General features: G+C 51.5%; 1 protein-coding gene across 1 annotated transcript; it reads left to right on the top strand.

Moving 5' to 3' along the window:
* Nucleotides 1–265: 265 nt before the first annotated feature.
* On the top strand, nucleotides 266–11,186 carry KAT7 (K(lysine) acetyltransferase 7). The gene is made up of 14 exons (XM_010145971.1): nucleotides 266–437; nucleotides 1,523–1,699; nucleotides 1,881–2,120; nucleotides 2,670–2,752; nucleotides 2,994–3,083; nucleotides 3,729–3,827; nucleotides 3,994–4,104; nucleotides 4,871–5,062; nucleotides 5,266–5,355; nucleotides 6,174–6,314; nucleotides 7,339–7,432; nucleotides 7,619–7,765; nucleotides 8,614–8,720; nucleotides 9,379–11,186. The coding sequence occupies exons 1-14, from the start codon at nucleotides 266–268 to the stop codon at nucleotides 9,478–9,480; spliced, it is 1,845 nt and encodes a 614-aa protein (XP_010144273.1). The 3' UTR covers nucleotides 9,481–11,186.
* The last annotated feature ends 8,136 nt before the right edge of the window (nucleotides 11,187–19,322 follow it).

Consider the following 19,322-nt stretch of genomic DNA (forward strand, 5'->3'; position numbering starts at 1 on the left):
TGAAACGTCATTGACCTTTTGCTTTAAATAAAGTTGGGTGCTATTGTGATCTCAGTGGATCGGTTTGCAGAAACTTTTTATTATCGAAGGCACTGTCTGACACTGCGTATTTAATAAACTGAAGTACTTTCTCCACAGTAATACACTCGACATTCATTAGTTTGCATTTGTCATTGTGTCAGCTTGAATTTATCTACGTAGCATCAAGTATTTTCTCTTTTTTATAGTATAAATACAATATGCAAGTGTAAGTGCCCCTGTGCTGATGTGTGGGTCTGTGGTGTTGCAGAGAAATGCGGGCAGTAGCTCAGATGGAACAGAAGACTCCGATTTCTCTACTGACCCTGAGCACACAGACAGCTCTGAAAGCGACGGCACATCACGACGATCTGCCCGTGTGACCCGTTCCTCAGCCAGGCTCAGTCAGAGCTCTCAAGGTAAACGCTTCGTTTTCTTAAGGAGAAGAAAAGCAGCCTCTTAAGCAACGAGAGGCTCAGTGTACTCTGTATTCCTGAGCTTCAGAACGTAAACGTGTGGCTGTACTGCAAGGGGAGGTGTATTTTTATGCCTTGCTGCTGCTGACCCTGCTCTGCAATAAATGGAATCAACATATTGCCGTTGGTTTTGCGTGCCCCTACTTTGGCACCCAGATTGAAAGAGGAAGCACCAAATGTGCCCATCCACCTCCTCAGTTTTAGTGTTAGTCTAGTCATTTCTTGGCTGCTAGTTAACGAGCTGCCATCTGGCATCAGCGACGGTAGGCAATAGCTTCTCGCCGTTGCTCCACGTAGACGCTTTGATAAAGAATCTGGTTTGTGACAAATTTTATTGCAGGTAAGAAATACACGTGCATGATCAGCGGGTAATGAGGTCTCAAAACCAAGAGGAAAGCTGGTTTGGATGTGTATGGGATGCCTGTGACATTCGGAGGTTATGAAAGCATTATTTTAATGCAAAAATAATTGTTTTATAGTCTAGAAGCAGTACAGGAATACAAAGCCACACTCCGGGTGAGCTCCTCAGCGGCAGAAATCTTCTGTTGCCAAGGGTTGTCTGAACCCTGATAGTCCTTATCTAAACTAAGCGTTCTTTAGCTTTCCAAGTGGGAGCTGGTTTGTAATCACTAGTTAATTAAGTCCCGAGACAGCTGATCTAATTCCAGATTCCTCGCTGTTGGTAAGTGTAAGCTGGGGAGACTGGAGCGTGTCTCTGGGTGCCGTGCTCTCGGCTGGGGGGGTTCCAGGCTTCAGAGCACGCGCCAGGCGAGTTGCTGACTGACGGCGGTTATCGTGGCTGCAATGATGGTGTTTCTGTGGAATCAGATTCCAGCCCGGTCCGTAACCCGCCGTCGTTCGGAGCAGAAGAGCCCGTCTATTCGACGAGGAGGGTGACCCGCAGCCAGCAGCAGCCAACTCCTGTGACTCCAAAGAAATACCCGCTCCGGCAGACGCGCTCCTCTGGGTCGAGTTGCTGACTGACGGCGGTTATCGTGGCTGCAATGATGGTGTTTCTGTGGAATCAGATTCCAGCCCGGTCCGTAACCCGCCGTCGTTCGGAGCAGAAGAGCCCGTCTATTCGACGAGGAGGGTGACCCGCAGCCAGCAGCAGCCAACTCCTGTGACTCCAAAGAAATACCCGCTCCGGCAGACGCGCTCCTCTGGGTCCGAGACCGAGCAGGTGGTCGACTTTTCTGACAGAGGTACGAAGGGTGTGGCGAGGTGTGCGAAAAGCTGTTGTAAAGGGTATATGACTCTGTTCTCTGAGGGCACAATGTGCTACCCTGAGGACAGAGGGTTTGAGACAGCTCTCCGGCGTTGCTTTACCTGTGTTTTTGAAAGCTTTCTTTCAGACCAATCTGTAACATCTTGGTTCTTTTTCAGACACTAAAAATGCAGCAGATCACGACGAGTCACCGCCTCGTACCCCCACCGGGAATGCCCCTTCCTCAGAGTCCGATATTGATATCTCCAGTCCAAATGTTTCCCACGATGAGAGCATTGCCAAGGACATGTCCATGAAGGATTCTGGAAGTGACCTGTCTCACCGCCCTAAGCGCCGCCGCTTCCACGAAAGCTACAATTTCAACATGAAATGCCCCACTCCTGGTTGTAACTCTTTAGGTAATTTCAGCTCCAGGCTTAATCTCTTGGGTTTTGCCTTTCTGCGGTGACGTTCCAAGCCCCGCTCAGTCAAGTTGTACGTCGTACCAGTCCGCACTTAATTAGGATGACGAGTATGAGGGAGAAGTGGGTGTAGAGAAGGGATGTGCAGCGTTTGGGCAGGAATATTCTCCCCGGAGGTGTTTGCTGGCCGGGAGTGCTTGGGGGATGATGGGGCAGAGAGGCGAGCAGTGGGAGGAAGGTGAGGAGTCCTGCGTGTAGGGCAGTGGTCTGTGCCAGAAGCAGGGTTTCGGAAGCAAACGATCGCAGACCTGTAATGCCCTGGCTGCTTGCATGCAGAGCAGCTTTGAGTTAGCCTGACAACAGTTCTCCCGCTTTGTTCCTAAAGCCCGTGCCCTGAGCCATGAAGTGTGGTGCCGCTGTCACGCTGCTCGTGACCTGAGCATGCTCCTCGAGCGGCTCCTGAGAGGGGTCTGCCCGGCTGGGATACTTTGCAAACCTCCTCATGGCTGTTTGTGAAGAGTTTGGGGTTTTTCTCATCCTTTGCAGGACACTTAACTGGAAAGCATGAGCGACACTTCTCCATATCGGGCTGCCCGCTGTACCATAACCTCTCAGCAGATGAGTGCAAGGTGAGTCTCCTGGTTTATCTTCCTCGTGGGGTTTTTGGAATAGGATGCCAAGACCAGTTGTTTGTGAACAGAAAATGGGATTAACGTGTTCCAGCGGATGGCTGCAGGTGTAAGGCAGCAGCATTTGTGTGTCAAATCATCTGTGAGTTACAGATGATAGAGAAAGTTCACTGAAGCAAGAGAAGAAACGCTTTGGCGGCAGTTTGCCAGCGCAGCATTGACAGATGAGTTTTGGTTCCAGGTGCGAGCGCAGAGCCGGGATAAGCAGATCGAGGAGCGGATGCTGGCCCACCGGCAGGATGACAACAACAGGCACGCCACCCGGCACCAGGTAGGCACCTGCCTGCTTGTGGTTTCCAGTGACAATGGTTTTAACCCGATCTTCTTTCTCCGCTTCTCAGGCGAGCTCTTGTGCCATTTGTCACCCCCGGTTTGTTTCAGCAGGGCGGTTCAATGCATCCCTTAAAGGAGAGACTGGGGTAGCTAGAGGTGGCACTGGCCAGTAACGTTACAAAGGAGGCTGGGGCTGCTCCCAGAGTGATCTCTTCTGGGTGCTTTGTGCAGGACAAGAGAGTTCCTGCAGAACTGTAAACTGCAGTTTTACTCTGACTAAATAGAAAAGAATAAAACCAGGGGAATGACATTTTTCAGTTCATGAGTCTTGGACTTGAGTCAAGATGAATTAATGACTCAGCTCGGAGCTTTTCCCCGTGATTAAGTCGTGCATACAGAGTGCACCCTGTCTTGTGGGACTGAACTACATTGGCAAAGGCAGGCTGTGGTCGAAGAAGAATTTCCTGCTTTACATTCCTGTGTTGTACCTGCAGTGTCCTCCAATTAGCGCAGGATTTGCTTCGGAGGCAGCAAGCCTCCTAACATGAAAGCCGGGACAGAGGTCCTTCAGGGTGGGAAGGCAAAGAGTGCTGTTTGAAGTGGGTGAAGCCTAGTGAGGGTTTCCACCTCTGCTTCCTTTCAGGCACCTACAGAGAGGCAGCTGCGGTACAAAGAGAAAGTAGCTGAGCTCAGGAAGAAGAGGAACTCGGGACTGAGCAAAGAGCAGAAAGAAAAATACATGGTAAAAGCAGTAGCTTTGTTCTTCCATTCCCTCCTGCCTGGGATGGGACCACCGAGCGGGAGCTTGGCTTTGCCAGTCATCCTGATACTCTCTCAGCTGAAAGAGCTGCAGGATCCACCTGCTGGGTAGCAGCGTGGCGGCAAACCCTCCCGTTCTTGTATTGTAGGAGCACAGGCAAACCTACGGCAATACCCGAGAACCTCTGCTGGAAAACCTTACGAGCGAGTATGACCTCGAGCTGTTCCGAAGGGCGCAGGCGCGGGCGTCTGAGGATCTGGTGAGACCCCTAAGTTGTAACAGATCTCACAGCAAGTGTGTGCGTTGGAAACGTGGGTGTTCTGGGTTGTTTTGTCCTCGTGAGAATAGAGTTTGAGGATTGAGTTTGTCAGAAGAGCAGCCACAGCCCAGCCAAGCAGTGCCGTTACACTGGGGGTGATGTTCCCTGGTCATTCAGAGGGTTTGCTGAAAGTCCGGCTGGGGCTTGGTGCTGGCAGTGACAAATGCTGCAGCACTGCGGGAGGAAGAGTTAGTGACAGTCCCATCTAATAAGGGGTGTTTTCAGTGGAAGAGTGGACAGCTTCACCTGCTGAAAGAACAGCTGAGGAGTGCTGGGGACAACAGACAAAAGCCATCTTGACAGTAGCCGGTGCCTGTGTAGTGGGGTTCAAAACTTTGTTCTGCTTGAGGCTTTCCAGAGCTGCCTTCCATCTCCAGAGACGAACCACAAGGTCCTTTGATGTTACCAGTGACCACGGCAGCTGGAATAGGCCAGGCAGAGCATTCGGCTGTGTCCTCTCCCTGCAGCTTAGGGATGCAGCCCGCAGTGGCCGGGAGCTTATGCTGCTTGCAGGACAGAAAGAGTGCGATCGTGGTGTTAGCATGCTGCAAAGCGCTGGGTCACAGGGCGTCTGGTGAGCAGCCAGTGACTGCACTGCTGGAGGAGAGGGCTCAAGAGTTTGTTTGAGGAGAGGTCTCTGGGAGGACCGTTAGACATGGTCACACTGAAATTTTTTTTTAAATAATCCTTGTTTTTTCCTTTCTAGGAAAAGTTGCGGCTCCAGGGCCAGATCACAGAAGGCAGCAATATGATTAAAACGATCGCTTTTGGCCGTTACGAGCTGGATACCTGGTATCACTCTCCCTACCCGGAGGAGTACGCTCGTCTGGGACGTCTCTACATGTGTGAGTTCTGCCTCAAATACATGAAGAGCCAGACCATCCTGCGCAGACACATGGTAAGGGCCAGGGCAGAGCTGAATCCCGCGTTTCAAATCTGATGTCAGCATGTGACCGTTTGAAAACATTTAAAACTTGCTAGCCAAGTTGCTGGCTTTGGGAGGTGAGAAGACTGCACGTTTCCTGGTGTTCTCAGTAGCTGCTGTAACCTTTTCCTCCCTTAAAACAGTAACATCACCCTAATGTTGTTTTTCTGTCACAGGCAAAATGTGTTTGGAAACATCCTCCGGGTGATGAAATCTACCGCAAAGGCTCCATTTCAGTGTTTGAAGTGGATGGGAAGAAGAACAAGGTAACTGACTGCGACCATTAGGCCAGTCCGGAGTGTGGAGACTCTTCCAGATGTGCCGGGCAGTGCTTTTTCTGGAGGCTGAAATGCCCTTTTCTCCCTGTAATTGCAGAAAGGCCGCAGGAGTCTGTCCATTGTTGTAATTCTGGCAGTAGCTTCGACTGCTTTTTCGTTGTAGTTTTTCCTCAGCCCTGTTGGGTTTGGCAGTTCTGTCGTCTCATAATGTGCTTGGAGATGAGTGTCAAGATCCTTTCTGAAAGTTGGTGGGCAATTTCTGTGCGCAGCCTCAGGAGGTTGCTGCTGCCCAACCTCCCTCTCGCTGCGGGTACTCGGTCAGATTGGGGTTAGGGTGGGGAGCAGCCTGATGGGAGTGAGGGCAACCTCCTTAACCCTCGGTCAAAGGGGAGAACATGAACCTGCAACTCCAGACACGTCAGAACGAATCAGACGCATTGACCAGCTGAATTCTGCGCTGCCAGAAGCGAGGGGAGTCTTACCTAGTTACCAGAGATCACCCTGAAGCACGGGGCAGTGCAAGGAAGCCGAAATCCAACCTCCTGCTCCCCTTCACTGAGCATGTGGTGGTCGGGGCGTTCAGAGGTGGATATCGCAGGTGGTTCCCCCACTTCAGAAGCTGGGCTTAGCAAGTGGCATCACAAACGGGCTTGTTTCCTGGCCTGGCTGCTCTGTTTGAAAGACTGTCCATCATTTCTCAGATGGCTGAGAATTTTCTGGTTGTTTCCCATGAGTGCCTGGTTTTGCCCACTCTTGGATGTTCCATGGTAATAAACAGGCGTATCTGCTTCTCCTTTCGCTTCTAGATCTACTGTCAAAACCTGTGTCTGCTGGCAAAACTTTTCCTGGACCATAAAACACTGTACTATGATGTTGAACCCTTCCTCTTCTACGTCATGACGGAAGCTGACAACACTGGCTGCCACCTGATAGGGTATTTCTCCAAGGTGAGTTGAAAATATACATTGCTAGAATGAGATTTAAGACACCAGTTACCAGTTCTGAATCGCCCCTCTGAGCTTCTGCAGTCTCGGGATTTGTTGTTTCTAGGAATAGGTAAAGATTCAGACCTGCTCTGCATGAATCGTTCTTGCTGGTCGCTGCAGGGGTGGAGGCGCTGTGCTGTAGCATCTTCCCTCATTACTAGTAAAAAGCAGATCACTCATGTGGACTGTTGTTGCTGGCAAGCGTAGTGGCGTCTGAAATGTAGGCAAGAGTAAGGATAAAGGAAATGTAAAGAAATTTAGAGAGAAAAATATATTGAAATAAGTATTAGTTGCCATGACCTTACTGTTTTAAATAAAGTACCTGAAGGAATAAAAATTCTTAGGTGGAAAAGCTGAGCCGCAACTCCAGTAACTGAAGCAGATCGCACCAGTAAGTCACTGGCCAAGCTCAGAGCAGGAGCCAGTTTTCTCAACTGTTTGCTCAGAGATGTCGCCTACCTTAAAAAAAAAAAACAAACAACAAAACAAGAGCCAACCTGTTTGTTTGATCTGCTGCACGTGGCGAAATGCATTTCCTGGGTGTTCTTACTTCAGCACAGAGAAGGCGATTCCCCCTCCGGACGCGGGGTTACCGTGCAGTGCAGTTCCTGGTTTGGGTATCTCAGGCAGTGAAACTCTATGAGGAGGAGAATATTCTCCCAAATAAAAGCTGCGTTCTTTAGGAATTGGTATTCTTTCATTCTTGCTGCGTGTAAAACTGGTGGGTGACGGAGGTGGGAGGGAGTGACTGGCTGCTCCTCAGGTACAGCACCGTGTCCCGGCTGATCCAGACAGACCCTAAGCCAGGCTGGGAGCTGAAGGGTGATGGTGTGACAGGTTGTTGGGCAGGTTTTTCTGCTGTGGCTGCTTTCACCTTGTATTGTATCAGTTGCATGGGCTTGTTCAGTCTGTTGGCATTGTGATATCCCTGTCGTTTGTACAGATCCAGACCTGTTAATCTGTCCTCTCTCTGCTCTTGTTTTAGGAGAAGAATTCTTTCCTCAACTACAATGTTTCTTGTATCCTGACAATGCCTCAATACATGAGGCAGGGTTACGGCAAAATGCTCATTGACTTCAGTAAGTACAGTGAGAGATTTGGGAAACATTCTGTCCAACGTGACAATTTCCCCCAGAAAACTGACGTACCTATGGTGGTGGTCGAGCAGTTTTCATCGTAGGTGGTGTGTGTGTGTGTGCTGAAGAGGAGGGCAGTCAGCAGAGAGTACCTGAGCAAGGATAAACAGATTTTTCTTCCCTTTACAGGCTATTTGCTTTCGAAAGTAGAAGAAAAAGTTGGCTCTCCAGAACGCCCTCTCTCTGATTTGGGTCTCATCAGCTACCGTAGTTACTGGAAGGAAGTTCTTCTTCGCTACCTGCATAACTTCCAAGGAAAAGAGATCTCTATAAAAGGTGTGTTTTCACGCTAGAGAAGCTTGTAGTGAATTGGTTCAGGGGCGTAGTGTCTGTCCCGCTCCTCTTCCTCACCTAGGAGTCTGACTCTAGGTGAGTCAGGGTGTTTCTTACGGGTGTTCGCAGTTAGCAGAGTGTTCCCGTAGCCGGGTATGGCTCCTTTCCAGTCCTGCCACCACTGAGGAGACACCAGCTTGCCGAGTTCAGAAAGTTCCTACTGGCTGCCACTTGTAAAAAAAATACATCTTTTTTAAAAAGATTCAGCAAAGACCTTTATCCATCTGTGGATTAGAATGTTAATTGTAGAAAGAGAAATGGCTCCACTGAGAGGCTTTAAAATACTTCAGAAAAATACTGTTTGGAGAGCTTCTAACAGCACGTTTGTAGCACCCAGGAGTACGTGGCATTTCCCAGAGCCAGGGAGTTCCCAGCCAGGTGGTTCTGAAGAAGCAGCTACATCTCCTTTCAGAGGATTACACCTTATTAACTCGGATCCTAGAACTGCTGTTGTTAAATCATTGCTATGTCTGGGCTGGCTCTCAGCCTGGGGGGAGCCGGGCTGTGTCTGTGCAGTCCTCGTGGCTCTCTGTCCACAGTCAGTCACTCCTCAGGACGGGCTGAGCGAAGGCGCGTTGTAGAGCAGCGCTGCAGGTCACCAGGGTGGTCAGAGCACACGAGGCCGCCAGCAGCAGTAACGCTCGTGTACCTCTGGGGTATGTCCAAGGAACTCTGTGTGTATCGCCTCAAAAGGAGTTAGTTGTGTGGAACTGGTCCTTGAAAATTAACCGTTGCAGGCTGTTGCAGAGGGGTTTGTCTCTGTTCTAACACGGACTGATACTGGTTTGCAGAAATCAGCCAGGAGACTGCGGTCAACCCTGTCGACATCGTCAGCACATTGCAGGCGCTTCAGATGCTCAAGTACTGGAAGGGAAAACACCTCGTCCTGAAAAGACAGGTAAGGGTTGCAGTGGCTCTTCCTGCGTTTCTGTTTCCTTGTATTTAGCCGTTAGATTGATACGGGCTTGCTGAAATCGGTATTTCCTTGGCATCGTGCTGGCTTTTCCAGCCTCCCCATTCCACTGGGGGAGCACCGCAATTTTCAAACGCAGCAACTGACCAAACGACATCCAGCCTGGTCTGTCAGCAGCGCAGAAACAGGCGGTGTTGACCTTCCTTCCTGGTGCGTGGAGTAACGTTGCTCATTGTAAGCGGCTTTTTAGGGGAGCGATGGAGCAACGTTTCCATCGTGGTCCTCGTTGCGCCTACCCTTTATTGGGCAAAGGGATGGCATGGCAGTGAGCTGAGGTGACGAGCTCCTGAAAGAGTCCTGTTTGTACCTGTGTTAGGTGTCAGACAAGTGGTTTATAAATCCCTGGATGTAGCAGCTTCTCTCTTGTTTTCACCTCCCTGAGACTCCGCTTTGTAGTAGCCTTACCAGTGTGATTGGACGGGCTCCGGGAAGGCCCTGTGGAGGAATCGCTCTTTTTGTCAGGCTCAGCAGTTAGGCCGGTCATCTTCAGCATCATGGACTCAGACGTGTGATGTCGCACCGTGGATGATTCTCCTCCGTGGATCGTTTGTTTTAACGTGGCCTTTCCTGCTCCTTTCCTCAGGATCTGATTGATGAGTGGATAGCCAAAGAGGCCAAAAGATCCAACAGCAACAAGATCATGGATCCCAGCTGTCTGAAATGGACCCCTCCGAAGGGAACTTAACTGTCTGTCGCTCCCAAAGCCAGTGAACCCCAGCAGTAGGACGTACCCTAGGGATCTCTGTCGTATCTGTTGCTGTTGTGATTGGCTGGTACAGTACCCCCGAAAGATCAGCTCCCCTTGGTACTGTTCTGGCCCAGATCTTTTGTGCCCACCACAGACGCTAGTTCTGAGGAACTTTATGTTTCGGCCTCAATGAGGTTGCAAGGATTGGATCTGTATAGGACCCAAGCGATGCTCCTAGCAGCACTGGCCCAAGGAGTTCTGGTATCTGGTACTGTACCTGTCCAGTCACTGGTCTTACCCTCATGTTCTTATTCCAATGAGGTTGTGTTGTGTCCTTTAATCTGGTCGTTTCTTCCTTCAGGTTCCTTGTGTTCTAAGTAATGGAGAGAACTTCTGTGGCTTTTGAACAAGGTCTAATAATGCTTGTTTGGGGAAGGTCTGGGTTTCCGCCAAGCTGCAGCTACACTGACTTCAGCAGTCTGAACTAGTGTCCGATGGACTGTCCCTTGCACGTATCGAATAGTTGCAGTAGGGGAACATGCCACCGCTCTCCGCAGTGTTTTCCATAGAATATAGCAGGTCTTCACGTCGTTCGTGTTGTCCACTCAGACGTTTGCGTACCCTGTAACTGAGCGGTGTGATTGTTAATGTTACCCTGGAGGGGTCAAGGCTGAGGGTGTGAGAACATCGTGGTCTGAGGTGTTTCGTAGAGTTGCTCCTGGAGCTACTGCAATGCCCCGTCTGTTGGAGGGACCTTAGATGATAAGTTACTGGTTTTTCCTGGTTTATCTCTTGGAGTTAGCGGATTTCTTTACACAGAAGCAGCCTGTTCAGAACATTTCACTGGAGGTGTTTTTCCCAGAACAATCTTCCCTGAGTCATAGGTCTCTTGGTATTGGAGAGGACTTTCTTCCTCTAGACTGAAGAAATAAAAACTTGGGACAGATTTTTGCTGGCCTTGTCCAAACAGCCACAGATACTCCACAGTGCAGGTATCGTCCCTCGTTGGATTGCCTCTAGTGTCCGTTCTGTGCCTCAGTGGCAGCTCCACTGTGCTGTGTGGATGGTCCGCTTCCCCGACAGCGCGTTCTCGTTTGTCTTTGTAAAAACAAAAAAAAGCTTTTACTTCCTCTCTCCCATCAGCACCACCGGAAGAAACTATCATACCATGGCTTTCAAGTATAACCACTGTCCTTGTGCCACAAGTTTCCGATATGGCTCCAGTGTAATTAAAAGAGGGGACAATCCTGGGGTAGACGATGGCAGCATCGTACAGTGCCCATTTCATTTAAACCTTCCAACGCTTCCTCGTTGAATGGGGTCTGGGATGAAGCACGTGTGATGTACCGGTAGGTAGGAGCCATTTCCTGTGAACCACTGACCCATCCTTGCGTGGAAAAGTTCTCTACTGCTCTAACAATGGTTGTCTGCCTTTGCCTTCTAAAAAAAAAAAAAAAAAAGAAAAAGATAAAAGATCATCAGTACATGGTGTGTACCTTGTGGGCATTACTGAATCGTGCTGGCTCGTACCCTTTGCTCCTGTATCGTAACTAACCACCAGTCCTCATGAACCTGTCCACCAAAGTAGGTCTCTGTGGAGTAGGGAAGAAGGCTGTTCTCGTGCAGAAGCTAAACCCTGTTCCCGTGATGTGGTAGAATGTGCTATTCTTGTATCGACTTCTCAATAAAGCATGTTCTCTGCTTAAGTTTATGCCTTCTTTTATTTTTTTTCAATCAGATGCTGTCCTGCATCTCAGGTTAAGCGAAGCTGCTGCTTTATGTCGCAGGGGACTAATTTCAAACCCGTCTTTGTGCCTGGTGTATTAAGGATTGTGGCTGGAGCAGCCTTTAGGTTGAACCCTTCAGAAATCACCTGTATTGTGTGTTCATTCGAGAGCTTTCTGCGTGCAGGAGGCTGCCACGAGGAATATAGGGATGTTGCCAGATAGGGGCAAAAACTGGAATAAAAAACCCCGGAGAACTGGGACAGCTGCTGTCAGCCTGAGGCTCAGTGAAGGAGGAAAGGGTTCCCCTCAAAGTGACTTCGAGCCCTTCCCGTGTGGCCGTGGCCAGCCCTTATTGCTGCTGTGGGTGGACTTGGGGCAGCGAAGTCTGTTCTTCAGAAAAGTGTCTGAAGTTCAGCACATCTCAGACGTTTCCAGTCTTTGATGTAATCTCTGATACGAAACCGTTTCTTGCACATGGCTGCGCCTGCTCCTCCGGAGAGTTGGCTTTATGTGTCGCCATGGCGGGGTGCAGGGGTGGTTTGGACTGGGCGGAGAGGCTGGGGTGCTGTCACAGGGAGGCTCCGCTTAACGAAGAGCGAGGAAACGACTGGAGGTGGAACACCTTGGGAGACTTACTCAGATTAAGATGAAAATCACAGACACTTCCCTGACCAGCGGTGCTGATCTACTCAAGTCACACCAAGGATCTTCCTAATTCCATCTTGTTTTCCTTAATCCCACAGGTATTTAAGTGTTCGATCTGGGAGCTTTGATCGTACTTCTTGGAGTGCAGTTTTGTACAACAACAATTACCCCGTGTCCCGTGGCTTATTTTTTGTTTGATTTTTTATTTTTCCTGTGAGTACAGTGAGGTGCAGTGAGATTCCGTGTGTAAATAACTGCACAGAGAGATGAAGGCTACGGGGTTTACTCCCCACACTGCTCTGCTGTGGGTCAGCCAGCCCCTCGCTGAGCCGCTGTTGCCCTCCGGTCCTTACTCTGTCACCTCTGTTTACGTTGTGACTTCTCTGGGGCAGCGACTGTCTCTGTGCACACACGAGGGGGTCCCACGCGTGGCTCTGACCTCCGGGTGCTTGGCTAATGCAAACACTCATTAAGTGAGTCATACCGATAGCCACAAACGTCCCTGGGTGACCGAGGGATGAGACACGCTCACAGTTTCACCCGCGGTTTATTCCTAGCAGCTGCGGACTTGCAGATGGTCTATTCCGTTGGGGCAGTTTGAAGCCCACCTAAAAATAACGGTGCAACCAAAAAGCAGCTGGTGCTTTCAGGCCATTTTCCTAGACTGGTGCCTTCTTGCTGCCTTCTTTTCTCATTTATAAAAAACCCACTTGTGTTTAGCCCTGACCTAACACAGGAATCGATATCGGGTGTAATTTTAAGCACTCGGGTAACCGTACGGAGCTCTTTGCTGCGATGGACCTGAAGAAATGCCGGTGCAAACACCAGTGCAGTGGGAGACTGAGTGAGGAGCTGAGTTGTACATCCCAGAAGCAAGAACTGGCTGTGGAGCTGCAGGTCATCGAAAAAGCAGGTTTTGAGTGGCAGCGACGGTGAGCAGATAGACCCTCCTAAGGCAGCGGCTTGTTTCGAAGCCCCAGGTGATGTGCCCAAAGTCAGAGCGGATCCAAAGAGCCAGCCCAAGCCGGGTCTCCCAGAGCTCAGTCCTGATGCTTTAGCATCAAACTCGCCCCGTTCTCTGTGGGCGGTCTGAAGTTGGTTCGGGTTGGATGTCATCTAACACGGGATGTATTTTCCAAAAGGTTTGTAGTTCACCAGAGCCGAGGTTAAAACAGCTTCGTGTCTGCGGTGTGGGTGGATGGGGAGCAGCCCCTCTGAACGCGTGACGGGCGCAGGAGCAGCCCACGGGCGCGCTTCTGGAAAGGCGTTACTCCTCTTGAGCTTGTTTCCCAGAGAACTCCCACGACTTCTGCCGCTTTGCTCAAACCTCACCCACTCTGGAGCCGTTTTACTGACAGTCCCTCTAGCCCACAACTTCTCCCCTGTTTATTTTCTGTTTCTGCCTTTCTGGATGTCGTAGTTCACTCTCTGTTTCCATCTCCGTGTTGAGGCTCAGGTGGGATAGCACAAACTGCAGGCGAGGGTCACCGCCGGGTGCTTTCCACGCCCTCCGCTCTGGGTCGTGCGCTGCCGTTCCACGTTCAAGCTTCACCACACGCAGTTACTGTCTTTCGGGCTGGACGTAGCCAAACAGGCCAGACAAACCCCCTGCTCTTGAGCTGCACTCGCAATTGTTTCAGCTTTAGGAAGTTGAACTGAAGTTAATTGGTCGAGTTAATGCACATTTTGTGTCTTTAAGAGTCTCCAAAACCTCTCCTCAAAATCCATGTGGTTTAAGATTTCACAGCAAGAGGGGTTCTTGGCTCTTGTGCTGACTAGCGTAGGAGCTGCTTGTCTGGATCAAATCTAAGACCAGTCAAACCCAGTAATGTGTCTGACGGGAGTCAGGGGTTAATGGTCAAGGGTAACGACTGCCGCAGCAAGGCGCGGCAAGTGTTCAGTTACAGTTCTCCAGTGTGTTCTGAAGCCACCCAGGGCCCTGCTTTATCCTCTGCCCGTCCCAGTGTGTATCAGAGCAGCCTCAGGGCTGCACCCAGACTTCCACCAGCCTTGGAAAATGGAATAGTTAAAACGCACAATCCTCTAGCCTCTCCCCAGCCTCATCCTCGAATCCAGCCGCTCAAAGCACAGTGGAGACAGAGATCTCGGGGGTGCTGACCCTGACAGAGACCCAGCCCTGCACGGGGCGTTCTCAGGGGCGCTCACACGCACAGCAGCGGCTGCTCCAGCCTCGCGTGAGCGAGGCCGGGACCTTCCCAGAACCTACCACTGCAAAACACTCTGTCAGCCTTAGATGCGGCTAAAGTATCTTTTCCTCTGAATTCCTTCAAAAGAAGGCAAGTAAAGCTTCCAGCATGGAAACTTTCCAAGCTGAACTTCTGCCGAGGGCAAGTTTTTAGAGTTAAACCCCCCAAATGAGGGTGTAGAACATGTATGACCGCAGCCTGTGCGCTGCTGCCCTGTATGGGACCGGTCCCACGTACTCATCCCTCGTGCTCTGGAGAGCCAGCTTTTCCCGATAAGCCAACGAGCTCTCCGGGCCCTTCAGAGTGGAAAAGTGTGGAAAATTGAGGTGAAGGAAGCGGGAGCCGGGCTCCCACTGCCACACACGTCACACCACCAGCTGCTTTGTCTCAAGCTGCACTTTGTTGTGCTGCCCTCGGCCGTGCCCGTCCCGTGGTGACAGGGGCCATGCCACACTGGCTCTGGCTGCTCCACACCTCTCCATCTTTCTGTCCCGGGACCGTTCCATTTGGCAAACCACAAGGCCTCTCTCCTTCTCACAGCTTTTTTTTTCAGACTCTTGCATATGAGTACAGTAAGTTTTCACCACCATGAGGCAAAACGGTGCCTCTTTTTCCTCCCCGAGACATTCCACGTGCACCTCCAGGAATGGGGCTGCGGCTGCTGATCCCTGTCCCCGGCTGAGCGCTGGCACTTCTGCCTTGTCCTTTTTGATGTAATTGTTCGGGGCAGGATGTGGTGGTGTTGTGGGCTCTGCAGGGACGGAATAGGTGGTTGATATTCCTATAAAGAACACTAGAGGGAAAGATGCGGCAGGGAAGCAGGAAGGAAAGGCGGCTAAATATGTCAGCTTACTTCAGTTGTTTCTATTGTGATGGCTACTCTGAGCTTAGTTTAAACCCGTGTAAAACACTTCGTCTGCCAGTAACTCCACCCTCCTGTTGTTCCAAAACTGCGGAAAGAGCTAGAACACCTACCCCTCACACCAGCTCACGGACAAGGGGAAAAGCAGCTCTATTTTTGAGAGCGTCCCCTGTAATTAGGTCTGCGTTTCCCCCCTCCCCTGGGCTGCTGCCCACACAGCACCAGAAGACACCCAGAGCTGAGTCTGGATGTCAGCAGAGGTGTAGCAAAAGGGGAGAAAACAGGAGGAAAAGAAAACACCCCCAGGAAGCGAGTGGGTCTCAAAGGCTCCTGCGAGTTCTCTGCAGTAAAACGTTTCGGCTTGAAAGAGTTGTTGAACTGGTCGTGACGTGCGTCTCCGGTGTCACAACTAACTCCTGCGCTGTAAGGGTGGGAAAATGCTCCGTCGTTGGTGTGTGGTTTGTACTCGTCTCCCCACGCTCCACCAGCTACAACCGTCCTACATCACAGATCACCAGTGGGGAGTAAAACCCGAGGGGCTTCTGGAGCTAGATGAGAGAGTCTGCTGTTTGTAGAAATTAATCATGAGAATGAGCTGTCTATAAGGCACTAGAGAAGCGACAATTGTTAGAAGCAAATACGCTTTAGCGCTGCTCGCTGCAGGGTGGGTGGTGACACGGGAGCAGCAGGAAGTGACGGTGACTTTCATTTTCTTTGTACTGAGTTGCCCTACTGCTGGGCTGGGTGATGGTGCCTCCCGCCCTTCCTCAGCCGGTGTTTTTAGGTGGAGGTGAGCGAGGAGCCTGAGTTAGGGCACAGAACCGAGACGGTAACACCAGGCTTGCTGAGCAGCGTAGGAAGAGATGGCGTGGGAGGGTGAGGGGTCTGTTTGTCAGAGCCCTCTGACTTGTCTGGCGCCACCACCCACTGTCACCCATGGTTGGTGTGAACGGGGAAGGTCACTGGTTTTACCTTTCAGCCGAAGCGCTGTCCCAAAGGGTGTCACCTGAGCAGCTCCTGGGTTCACAGCTAGCGCCAGATCAGTGGTTTCAGCTCTGCTGGGCGTTACCTAAAGCAGCAAACTCACACTGCGAGTTCTGTTGAGAGATTATGAGACTGTTTCTATTCGTATGAGAGAAACCCTGCTCAAGAAACGCTGCTCCTGAGACAAGCCCCACCAGAACGGCAGCTTGGGGAGAAACAAGGGCAAAGGCGGCTTTAGACGCCATTCTTGTGTGAGATGAGCTAAACGGTTCTAACTTTGTGTAGTTTTCCGCAGGCTACGGAGCAAATCGCTGGCACGATCCAGCCTCCTGTAACTTCCCTCTCCTCTGCAGCAAAAGGACGGTCTGACTCTTTGTGTCAGTAGAGCTGGCGCTGACTCTTGTTCGGAGCTCTCCTGGTCAGTCCACGCTGAGTCCTTGGTTCCTTCTCCGTGGATCACCCTCAGCCGCGTGTCCCTCCTGGTTCTGCTAACGCCAGGTTTGGGATCAGCACCGCACTGGGAGGTCTTTGCTACCCAGGGAGGGGGGCTGTGTCAGGCGAATGTTTCAAAAGTCACTTGGTCTTGTGGTGACTCAAAGAAAGGGAATCGCCCCCCAGCCGTGAGTTAAAACAGAGGAACAATGCCCTCTGATGTGAGACGTGGGGTGTCTCGCGCATCTCGGTGGGATGCAACGCCCTTGCGGGAAGCTCCTGGTTAGCAACTACAAATCCCACCTCCCTTGAGGGCAGTTTCTAGAGGAGGGCATCAGCTACTTCCCACTGGAAAAGCCAGAGCTCAAACCCGCTTCCGTTTCACTCCAGAACCAGGTTCTTCCAGCTCAACCAGTGACTGACTGTCTAATCTGACAACTGCTGAGTCTTTTGCAGAGGAATCAGTGTCGTGTGGACTCATCCATCGAGGGGCGTATCTCAGCAGACATGTTTGAGATAGAAATGAAGGCATCCAGCTGCAGAGCCAAGCACCCGCAGCTACGCGGTGCAGTGTGGTACATGTTGCACTAGCCAGAAGACGTGGAGGTACGGTCTGCTCTTCCCAGGGTTCCCCCACACCGGGGACATCTCCTCCGGCTGCGTGTCCTTGCACCGCTCTGACCCGAGGACAGTTTGTTGGGCAGAGAAGTGGAAGCAGGAAGCTTCAGTCGTGTTTCTCCCACCTCCGGAGATACAGTTTGACCCCTTGGAGGAGCTGGAAAGAAACAGGATGTCGATTAAACCGTGTTTGTTGGCAACTCCAGCATGTTCCTGTTGAGCCAACACACTGCATCGAGATACTTGTTTGTTTTCCATCCCAGTGGGGAGTTTTCCGTGCAGACCAATTGCTCTCCTTCCAGTGAGATAAATCTCTTGCTGCTTGAGCCGTTCTGTTTCTTCCCTGATGCTGGCAGCCAGGAGCCCGTAAGGCATCTTTGACAGACTAGTCCTTGTGTGAGAAAACCAGCAATCAGCTGGGGAACAAGAAGATTCAGTGCCTGTGTTTAGCCTTGACCAGGGTTGTTCATCCCCTGGTGGATCTGAACACCTTGGGAGCTGCTGGCTGCCCGAGTGGCCTTGCTGTGGGTTGCTGGATGCTGCTTCCAGAAACAGGCAGAGATGCGGCAGGAAGCATGTATCTGGCCCCTGCTCGTAGCGAGGGCGGTTGTCGTTAGGTGTTCAGTGGTATTTTGCAGATGGAAATTTGTGTCTTTTCTAGGGTAGGAAAAAGGCCAAGATGGGGTTGTCTTCCCTCATCCTGCGTCCACTTTCCAAGGACAAACCTTGGAGACACGAGGACACTTCCAGCGTTGTCCTGACCACGAGTAGAGCTCTCCAGCTCCCTGCTCGTCCAGGAGGAGTTTGGGCTTCACGCTGCCCTGTGGTGTGAAGAGACCACGTGTTAAAAACACCAGAGATCAGCACAGACACGCCTCGAAAACACGACGGAGGTGAAGCTGGGGTTACTGCGTGTGTTCGTGAACCCTCAGCAAGCTCCTCTTTGATCAGATCATGCTGCTGTCTAACACCGAGGAGATGTTACACACGGGTCCAAAATGCCTCCTCCTTCTTTACTTCGTTAATTTGGTTAATTCAGCCTCGCAGAGCTAAGGAGTCCTGTCATTCCAAGCAGGGCCCTAAAGTTGGAAGCAGGAAAGTTTTGCTCCTTTATCACAATTTTGCCATTTAAGATCCCTGCGTTACGCTTTACACTCCCCCAGCAGTCAGTTCTTCTGAGGTTTTCCATTAAGAAGCGGACACTTGCTGGTGGGGCTGGAGGAATCCGCTTCCGGGATGAGTTTGGTTCAGATCACGATTAAGAATCCTGAAATCTGCTTCGCACCCGCCGGGTGAAGGGTGAGGGGTGAGGGGTGAGGGTTGCCAGTCCGAGAGCTCCATGCTGGTCACGCACCACAAACACAAGCAGTTGATTAAAAGGGGTTTTTAACTTCCTGCCTTTTCTTTTTCTCACTTAAATTTGATCATTCATCACCCTCAGCTCTAGAAGAGGCATCACAAACACAACTGAATCCCAGCAACCACAGAACTCTCCGGCAGTCCCCAGCGAGGTGTCAGTGGAGGCCGGGAGGTTCCCAGTAAGGCCGGGAGGTTTCCCAGTAAGGCCTGGCTTGCGCTGGGAGGGCAGCAGAGGGTGCTGCTGCCCAGGGCAGGGCAGGTCGCTATGCTCAGGCGCTGCCAAACCGGTGAAGAACCTCCACTGCCCTTCTGGGAGCTCTCTTGGACTTTTCTTTATTTTCTGGGCAAGAATAACTGTTCACATTCCGGGATATTTGGGTTGCAGGAGGTGAGAGTAACCACTTCTGCGCGTTCTTGCCTCTCAGCAGCTTTGGAGGAGGACGGCATTTGGGGAGAATGCTTTAGCAGAGTGCAAAGGTACTCGTGGAGCATCAGCTGGTGCTTAGGGGAGAACCGTGGGGTTTCTGCCCGGGTTTGGTGGCTGCGTGTGACAGATGCCATCCCCACTGTGTGCTCTGTTGGCCAAGCTTCTCTCATCCTGTGCTCCGAGTCCGGGGGTACCGGCTGCTCCTGGACCTCTTGGCCATGGCACATCTATTTCTCTCTCCTCGAGATAGTTTCCACATCATCCCAGACACTTCAACTGGAAGCCAGTTTGCCAGATGGGCACCCGGGCAGCGCCTCTGCTACCCCGGGATGTGGCTGATGGGGACTTTACCCGTCACCACCAGTGACGGCTCCTGTGCCAGCACGCTCTGAGCCCCTGCAGCAGCTCCCCCTGCTCTCAGCGGGCTGAGGACAGCGCAGAGCAACCCCCCATCCCGAGAGAGTCCCCACTCCCGGCCCTTGGCCCTTGGCCCAGCCAGGCAGCGTATGGCCCGTAGATGGGAGTGGCCTTCCACCCTCAGTGTCCCCTGGGCTGGCCCTGCCTGGACGTGACTAACC

This window comes from Buceros rhinoceros, unplaced genomic scaffold, assembly GCF_000710305.1.
Source record: "Buceros rhinoceros silvestris isolate BGI_N320 unplaced genomic scaffold, ASM71030v1 scaffold35200, whole genome shotgun sequence".
NCBI classification, from domain to species: Eukaryota; Metazoa; Chordata; class Aves; order Bucerotiformes; family Bucerotidae; genus Buceros; species Buceros rhinoceros.